Source organism: Pituophis catenifer, unplaced genomic scaffold (assembly GCF_029215685.1).
Source record: "Pituophis catenifer annectens isolate HBS135680 unplaced genomic scaffold, rPitCat1.0.hap2 SCAF_1, whole genome shotgun sequence".
Taxonomy (NCBI): domain Eukaryota; kingdom Metazoa; phylum Chordata; class Lepidosauria; order Squamata; family Colubridae; genus Pituophis; species Pituophis catenifer.
The window spans coordinates 155,712,382-155,721,971 of NW_027256881.1; the positions used below are offsets into that span (position 1 = coordinate 155,712,382).

At 40.3% G+C, this 9,590-nt stretch overlaps 1 protein-coding gene across 1 annotated transcript in view; it reads left to right on the forward strand.

Annotated features, from left to right (window-relative positions):
* Positions 1-8,254, forward strand: part of SPRED2 (sprouty related EVH1 domain containing 2) — a 99,315-nt gene extending 91,061 nt beyond the window's left edge. Inside the window, exons 5-6 of the mRNA XM_070956535.1 lie at positions 6,639-6,788; positions 7,601-8,254. Coding sequence (XP_070812636.1) covers positions 6,639-6,788; positions 7,601-8,254 — 804 coding nt within the window. The remainder of the gene's footprint in view (positions 1-6,638; positions 6,789-7,600) is intronic.
* Positions 8,255-9,590: the final 1,336 nt, after the last annotated feature.

Here is a 9,590-nt window from a genome sequence, read left to right on the forward strand (position 1 = left end):
ATGACTCTCACTATTCTGCTCAGAACAAGCATGTTATTTACGGGACATTTGCAGGCAGTCTGAAAATAAAATAAAAAAAACTTTGGAAAGGAGTGTGGAAACATTGTGCATAAAGAGACAATATAAATACACAGATCCAAGAAATGGAGGAAACAAAAAAAAAACTTTAGATTTTAGAATCTTTAGAGATGGAGATATGTGAAGTAGTTGCCAAGGGCAAGGAAATTGGACCTGAAATATCTATGTAAGATAGACTGTAGGGATGTGAGATATTGCAAAACTTGCTAATATGAAATTACTTTTGCTTACAATATGAAGGATTTGTTTAGCATATGTATATTTAGTTTGACCATAGGCCTAGCTAGAATAATGATTTTTCCAGCTGCTTTATGTACAGATAATTGCAAGGTCCCATATACAGTATGTGAGTAAGTTCTTCACATTTGGCTCCTGCTTACTAAACCAAGCGTCCTTTGTCTGCATTGTCAGCATAAATAATAAAAAGTGCAAAACCATTTATACAATTTTTTAGAAATATTATTTTCTTTGTCCCTCTCACAGTCAGAACTAAGGAACTATGTTCCTTTCTAGAGATTCCTTCCTGAAGCCTTTGGCCTACATTTGTCTCCCAGAGGAGTGTGAAATATGCTACAACCACATTGCTAAAATGTGCGTGAGAGGGAACAAGAGAAGCTAAGTTTGATTTCATAAATTACAGCCAGTTCAGTTCTCTACACCCACCCAACTAAAAATTTGTAGTTTCATTTCTAAAAGAACTTTTGATTGTGATATGTCAGAAGTTTAGAAAGGATAGGAGAACCAGTTGAAGCTTGGTGAGACTGAATCTACAAGACTTTGGTTTTTGTGATATTAAAAGCTGTATCGTTTCATTCAAATGGTATAGTTTGATTGGAAGTCTAGTGACTTGTAAACCAGAGTCTTTATATTCTAAGTGAACCAGATCACTATGCCTTATTCTATAAGCCATGGACAAAACAGTCAGGGTGTAACATGATGTTTGAACCCAACTTCCATTTTCTGTTAATACTGTATCTTAGATACCTACCTTTCTTGGTTGATGAAAGCCTTCAAGAAGGAATCGGGCCTTGTGCAAACAATACTGAATTGTTCCTTGAAGGAGAAGATGGTGCCACCTGCCTTGAAAGAGGCAGTAGTTCAATCCTTCTTCAAGAAATCATTGTTTGACCAAGCAAAGTTAGGTAACTCTCAGCCTATTAAGTGTGTCAGTGACATTCCCTTTCTGGGAAGAGTTGTTGAGAGGGTTGTATAGCTGCATTTGCAGAGAGCTCTAGAGGAAATCCACATCAGTCACTATTGCAGATGAGGCCAGGATAGGGGACATGTAAGTCCTGGTCCTACTTGATCCCTTGATCCCTGTAGTAAAGATCCCTTTACTACAGTATCCATCTTAATTGTCAACAAGAAGGGGGAGGTGCAGTGTTGCAAGGGTTCTTTTTGAGTGAGTGGTTCAGATCAGTGGTGGGAGGTAAGAAATTGCTAGTGGAACCAAATCCCAGGTGGGCACATCTCTGAGATGGCAACATTGGCATGTTGATCACCTCCCATTTGTATTACTGCAACTGCTCTACATTGGGTTGCTGTTGAAGGTCACTCAGAAATTCCAACTAGTCCAGAATGCAGCGGCTTGAGTAGATACCAATGTATTGTGAGTTGACTGTATAGCACTCTGAGAGCTGCACGTCTTACCAATTTCCTTCTAGATTGGTAATTCAAGGTGCGGCTGTCACTTTAAAGTCCTTCATGAAACAGGACCTGAATATATGCAGGGTCGACTACTTCCAGTTGTTTCTGGAAGACTGAGCTCTCTGGATCCCTTGAGGAATGCTATCCCTTGAGGAATGCCATCTCCTGACATGCCAGAGTCAAGCTACCTCTGTTGCTTCCTCCTGTTCTTTGGAACAGTATTTCCCCTGCCATCAGATAGAATCCAATTCTTCTGAACGCAAAGCTCTTTTGGATTTGAGGGTTGATATTTTTGTTGTTATGTTTTTGTATAGTGTTTTAATATTACTGATGAAGTGGGTCTGTAAGTTGCCCAGAGTAAGGTATGTGCTCCTTTTGATTAATAGGAAACTATATAAACATTTTTAATAAATAAATTGGGCATTTAGTGATGACTTTTTATAAACTGCTTTTGCAGAATTAGACCCTAGGTAATCCATTGCAACCTGTGTCTGTGCAGAAGAGCAATGAAAACAAGATGAACACATGTGTAGAGTCAGTATCTTTTAATGGACATTGTAATTAAAAGGCTGCTAAATGTGTTGGTACTAATTATTCACAATAGCATTTGCATGCTAATGTTCAGTTGCTAAGGTTTTAAAGATAGAATAGCAAAGGGTTAGGGTTAAGTTTGAGTCAGATTTGAGTCATAGAAATGGCTGGACATTTTGAACAGCAAAACTGAGAAGTTGTTAGAACTGAAGAAGCTTAACCAAGAAAGTCCAGTTGCCTTTTGGAAGAAACACCTTTGGCACTACCATGACCTGGATGATTGAGAATTTCCATAGACAGCAAAACTGAGCTATATACTGACTGAAGATCTGCAGACATGCCTCAAGAGCATCTTCATCTCAAGTGAATACCTGTGCATCCATGTGTCAGGATTGAGTCCTGAGCCAAGAAGTAGCTTTCTTGGATCTCTTCTCTGTCATTTTCTCAAGATAAATGAATGGTAATAGTAAAATCTGTGTAAGAAAGTTCTTTGTTTTTCTATGTGACTTTTGAGAGCAATCCTACATTGCCTATGAAAGCTTGATCAGGTTGAAAAAGTCACCCTACCTCATCTCAAGTCCCAATTTAGTTTCAGCACTGAATTTGGAAATTGTCTTGTAGCCTACAGTATAATGAATGACTATCAACGCAGTTAAGGATACTTGGAGGAAGGGATCTGCAAGTAGTTTTTGAAGTGATTTCTGCCTTCCCTGTCCTATGGATAAGTTCCCTCCAGTGCCATTCAAACAGAAAACAAACCAATGAAGATTCAAAAGCAAACAATAATAATAATGCAAGATTATTGCTCTGTTCCGTAAGCAATCTCGGGATATTCTGATCTGCTTTAGAATGCTGTTTTATTGCAACTAGTAGGAAACAAGGACTGTGGTTCAAAAACAGGTATTGTTTCTTTGATTCAGTCTCCTCAAGGCATGCTACGGCCAAACTAGTAGGGTTGCAAAATGGACGGATAGCTCAGGGCAGGAAAAACAAGCTTTTGTAAACATGAAGGATACTTTTGAATGCTGGATGGACCTCTTGTTTTTCTTTTCTGTTCATACTGGCTGCCACCCAGACACGGACTGCTTGAAGTCGCTAGGTTGCCTGTTTCATTGTCCAGAGCAGAGGTGCTATTCAGCAGGTTCTGACCAGTTCTGGAGAACTGGTAGCGGAAATTTTGAGTAGTTTGGAGAACCGGTAAATACCACCTCTGACTGGCCCCACCCCATCTATTCTCTGCCTCCCGAGTCCCAGCTGATTGGGAGGAAATGGGGATTTTGCAGTAACCTTCCCCTAGAGTGGGGTGGGAATGGAGATTTTACAGTATCCTTCCCCTGCCATGCCCGCCATGCCACGCCCACCAAGCCACACCCACAGAACTGGTAGTAAAAAAATTTTGAAACCCACCACTGGTCCAGAGGCAGTGTTATGCATTGGAATGTCCTTTTTTCCATGACCAACTGTAGAGAAGAACTTGGAAACTATGGCTTTAAAGAAGGAGCAGGCAACATTAATTAGTCAATTGATGCTTTTTGGCCTCCAGGAACCATGGGGAGCATGACCCATGATGAAGAGATATTGCTAAGAGGAAGAAGGACAAACATTTTTTGCTTATTTTTTTATTGGTAAAATACGGATTTTCTTTTTGTACTTCTTCTTGTGCCATATCCGTCATCGGACGTTGGCGATCATGTTGGCAATCCTATTTTTGTCAACAGCCGTATGAAAAAGTGCTGCTGAGTTTTGTCCAAACCAGTCCCTTTGGTTTTGAAGCCATCATGTTCTTCTTCTGCCTGGACCTCCTTTGCCTTCAATCTTTTCTTGGAGGATTAAGTTATTATTCTTTTTGTACAACTTCTTTTATTCTGAAACTTAGCAGTTCAGTGGCATGTTCTCGGGGTAGTCTTGGGAATACAAAAGGACAGTTGGGGCCAGCATGCAGTCTCCGGATTGAGGTTCTGCAGACATGCTCTTCACAGGCAACAAGAACAGTAAGGCTAACTGTTCACATCTTAAATGAATATTGTGAGCCTTTAAATGGATGCTGTGCTAAGACAGTGTAGTGTGTGAGCATTATGGGAATCAAAACTTGAGTGCCTCTGTTGCTTCTTTAAAGAGGAAGAGTCATATTGATGCAGGTTTGGGTGTTGTGTTAAATGTGGGTCTCTATAAAGCATGTGTACCTTTTTCCATTCCTGCCCTCTATTTAGGATTTAATATTAGCATGACAGGTGAAATACCATGTTTGTCTGTAATAGAAGCATTTGAATTAAAAATTTGTGTTAAATTTTGCTCGCATGCTCTGCCTTCATATTTTGCTATTTACAGCTTTTAAAAATTCCTTCCAACTTCAGCTGCGCATTTGTGAGCTTATGCTGATACATTAAAAAGACAGTTATTGCAAGCAGAGATTTCTCAAAGCAGACAGAATGATATTTTAAGAAGTCAGATGGGGTCACTTATTTGCAGTTATGATGTTCATCCACACTTATTTGAGCTGGAATCCATTGCCAAAATAGAATTCAACAGCTGATGCCGCTAAAACTTTGAGAATATTCTTTCAAAATATGCCAAGCTTTGTATAAAAGCATAGTTACTTTTATTGCTCTAAAGTTTCTTCTTTGGGAAGAAACAGAAGTTAAGCAGCCATTTAATCTATCTGTGAAACACTTTACAAGAATTCTCATAAGAATTGGGTTGTCTTAACAATGCACAGCATCAAGAGGTGGTGATGTAGTAGGTAGTCCTAAGTGAAGTTAACCTAAACAGTTCATTTTCTGCTCTGATACAGGCCAGAATGTTTATTTATTTATTTATTTTTATTTTATTATTCATATTTCTATGCCGCCCACTCTCCGAGGACTCTGGGAGGCTTATACCAAAGACAGTATACTAAATACCATATTGCCCCCAACAATCTGGGTCCTCATTTTACCCACCTCGGAAGGATGGAAGGCTGAGTCAACCTTGAGCCGATAAGATTTGATCCGCTGATCTGCTGAACTAGCAGTCAGCTGAAGTAGCTGCAGTACTGCACTCTAACCATTGTGCCACCTCGGCTCCCAAGAATGTTGACTTACCTGGAAGGTAACTAGCATGAAGATCTAACATTTGTGCAGCAGATGTCAGCCCAGTTTTGCAAGTTAGGATCACAGGGCCCCAGGGGAATTTGTTAAAAGCTTGTCTGGAGGGCCAAAACTGAGTAGTGAAAGCACATACTGTGAATCAGATAAAGATTTAAATGTGTTTTTAACTCTTTCTCATTTCAGATGTACACATTGTTTATAAAGGGGATAAAATCCCGTTTTCTTTTATCGTGTGTGTGTGTGTGTGTGTGTGTGTGCTCATATGCAGTTTCCAGCATCTCCAAAGGAGTCCTTTGCATAGTCCCCAAAGAATATTGGCATGTGGTTCCTGGCTCTGGGTATTTCAGCGTACCACACCACTTTGTGACTTGAAAATTCTCACTGTACATTTTTTTTTTCAAATTGCACATTGGTTGAAAATATACAAAAGAATTCCCATTTCTTAGCTGAAGGTGTGTAGTACAAATTTGCTCTTAAAAAAAAAAAAAAGCAGAAATGTGTCCCAATTTTTCCTGGTCATTGAAAGGCAGAAAAATTAGCCTGAGCAACTTAAGAGTGACTTGAAATGCAAATGCAAGAGTACTTAGGTGAGAGAGTATAGAAACGTGATAAATAAATAAGTGTAACTCCTTGTTATTTTTCTCTGAATTGTAGTATACAGAGATCTCTTTGAATTTGTCAAATGGGAGGCAGGTGTGTGGGTAGAAACTTGATGTTATGGCTATAATTTGTATTAGCAGTAATTTAAATAGATTGGGTACATTTCTGCTTCTTAATGTTAACATTTTAAGACCCACAGCTGTGCAGCCACTACATAGTGACTCTTCTGGTCTCTGCCCATAATAGCCAGTAGCAAGGGGCAAAGTTATGTAGTATTTGACATACAACAGTGTTGTGTTCCCAATGCCTCCTTACTTTTCATGAAATAAGAGGTTAAAATAATGTGATGTTAAATCCATCTATGTAGATTGGACTGACTATTCAACTAGCTTTTTGCCCCCAATATTGTATACATTGGTTTGTAAACCACCTGGGTTCATACAACAACACTAGATTAAAAATAATGAATAAGCTGTGGTTCAGCCTGCTTTAGATATAACATTGTATAAGGATACAAAATTGTGACTTGTTTTCCCGGGTTTTAGAGTTTGACATAACCAACCGTGATTTTGGAAAAGTTGGTCAGTTTAAAATCTAGCAACTTTTATTTAGGGAGGGAGGTGTCTATTGCGACCCAAATCTGCAGAAAGATTGTATTCGCAACTTAGTTAATATTATCCCATTTGTTTTTTACAGAATGCCACTGACAGTTCCTCTAATTCTTCTCAGAAAAGAGAGCAGCCTTTACGAACACTAGCGTCTTCTCCATCCTTTGAGCATCACCGAATTTGCACCCGCGGCCACTTTCATGACCAGTTTAGCCCTGAGCATTACCATCTAGAACAAGTGAGCCTCTCTTTAGATTCTTTCCTTGCTGTTCCAGAATGCTGATTTTTCTCATACTGGCTTGGCCAGAAAGCTTGGTGACTATCTGCATGTGTGAAAGCAGGAGCTCTTTGATAGAGCTCTGTGATATGAGCTTTACCTCTATTGTCTTCCAAGTCATGGCTAGTTGGTTTTTGGGAAATAGCAGAAGATTTATTAGACTTGGTGTTTTGCCTGTTTAAAATTTCCTATTTAAAAAAACATTTTTATAATTTAAAATTCAGTTAAAATTTAACCTATTTAAAAAGAGGTTATCTTTGAAACCAGCTGTTTCCTACAGCTGCTCAATATGTATATAAAAAACAACATTGTACATTTTGACTGTAACTGAAAATGCATTGGTATTTTCTCCAAATGCTACAGTCCTGATTGGTTATATAGCTTAGCTTTCTAAATTCAGAAAAAATAGGCAATCTTGGGGTACTTGGGGCTTCAGGTAAGGCCGTGGTATGTGATTGTGGGAATTATACTCCAAAACTCCAGCTTGTATTCTGCTGTGAAGAGGAAGCTTAAAGGCACCCTTTTCAGTGTCCTTCCCTACTCTAGAAAGTATCAGTTGAGGAAGGGTACCTTTCTATGGGAATTATAGTTTTGTGTGCCACAATAATTTGTATTGTTGGCTTTTACTGTACATAGTATATTTTTAGCCTTTGCATTTACTTGTGTCATTGCCTGTGCTGGTATCTCTGATAAATCTACTGCTAAATGTATACTTGCCTGCTTGCTTTAAAAAAATCTGTGCTTTCTCAAATCTCTTTTTCTCTCACCTATAGTCAATCTTGCGATCGTGTCGGCACGTCAGTTTCCCCGATGATGACGAGGAGATTGTACGGATTAATCCAAGGGAAAAGAACTGGGTGACAGGTTACGAGGACTACCGTCATACCCCTGTGCGGGGGAAGTACATTGATCCTGATGATGGGGACTCCTATGTGCGGTTTGCAAAAACGGAGGCCTCGAAACATGACTACAATTACCCTTACGTTAGTAACGCTGACTTTGATCGAGGGGATGACATTAAGGGTGCCGTGATAAAAACTCAGCCAGCCAGGTGTAAACAACGGAGGCGAAAAGAAGACGGGGAGAGGTCACGGTGTGTTTATTGTAGGGACATCTTCAACCACGAGGAAAACAGGCGGGGTCAGTGCCAGGATGCTCCAGACCGAGTCCAAAGCTGTATCCGCCGAGTCAGCTGCATGTGGTGTGCAGACAGTATGCTCTACCACTGCATGTCTGATCCAGAAGGAGACTATACAGACCCTTGCTCCTGCGATACCAGCGATGAGAAGTTTTGCCTCCGGTGGTTGGCCCTAATCGCCTTGTCCTTTCTGGCCCCTTGTATGTGCTGTTACTTGCCCCTCCGGGCTTGCTACCACTGTGGGGTGATGTGCAGGTGCTGTGGTGGGAAACACAAAGCAGCTGGATGACAGCGCTCCAAGCCGGTGAAAGGCCTGTTTTCTTCCCCTTCTTGGTCTGGAGCATTCTTGGTTTGTGCCCACCTGAGCCGGCCTTGGGAGCCTGTTGGAATCTAGGAACCAGACGGCTCCTTCTCTTTCCCTCCCACTTGGCTGCTATGCATTGATCGCTCCCGGAGTTCTAACAGACTAATGTACCACATAGACGTTTGTATTATTGATCTATCATCCAGCAGAAGGTCTTCTGTGTGATTATTCCTTCCCTCCTGCAAGGAAAGCGTTTGAGATGGGAACGGTTGAATGGGACGGAATTTGGAACATCTCATGGGGGTAATCTATATTTAGCAAACTCATCACACCCGTGAGAGTATATAACAATGGAGTGAAATCCCATTTTGGATTGTGAGCACCTTGCAGCCAGTTTGGGGGTATGGATTCTTGTTTATACAGAAGATGTTTGTGGGTAATAATTGTGCACCACGGTAATGTAGGGCCAACAATCGCACAACCTAAAGTTCCTGAAAAGTCCCATCATGTTTTTTTGGTGGTCTTCTGGGATTTTCTGATTGTTAACGGGTCAGCTAAAATGTGGGAAATGAGCCTTAGTATTACCTGTATTATATGTGAGAATCTGAGAACTCCTGTGATTTCAGACCAATTTTTATACACAAAATGAAATATTTATAAATAGGTTTCTCCTCTTCCTCTTTCCCCAGCCACCATCGCCTTTCTCTTCCAAATAACAGTGAAAAAATTAGCTTTGCATTGATGTTCTTCCCGATGAAAACAGTCTTTATGCTGTGGTGTTCATATCTGAGGCAAAGGGGGGGTTTGCATGTTTTGAAATTGACATGTACACCCATGCACTTGTGTACCTTGAAAAGAAAAAGAGGGAATGTTGCTTTTAAACTTTTGTCTACAGGTCAGTATGCTAAAAATAAGGGAATGAATCCTCCTCCATCACCCCCTTTTTGGAATCCAGGGTGGGAGTATGTCTGGAATTAATCCAAGGTTTTATGCTTTGCAGACTAATCCAGAAATAAAAGGAAGCCTCAATTGCAAGGCATTTCATTGGCCAGTGTCTTTGCCTTGAAGGCCTTTGAACCAATGAGGGTGCTTCGAACATTTTCTATCATGGAGTAGGACATAGGACTCCTTGCACCTGGATTTGTTGGGTATGGATTTAATAGAGCCAGAGGGCGCCGCCGCTATAGCACTTGACAATCACTTAGATACAGGCAGGAACATGGCTTTTTAAAAATCATTCAGTTTCTTTCAATGGAAGTGCATTTATTTCTCTCTCTCTTTTTTTCTTTAAAGAAAAGCCTAAGAGGAATTGACACATATT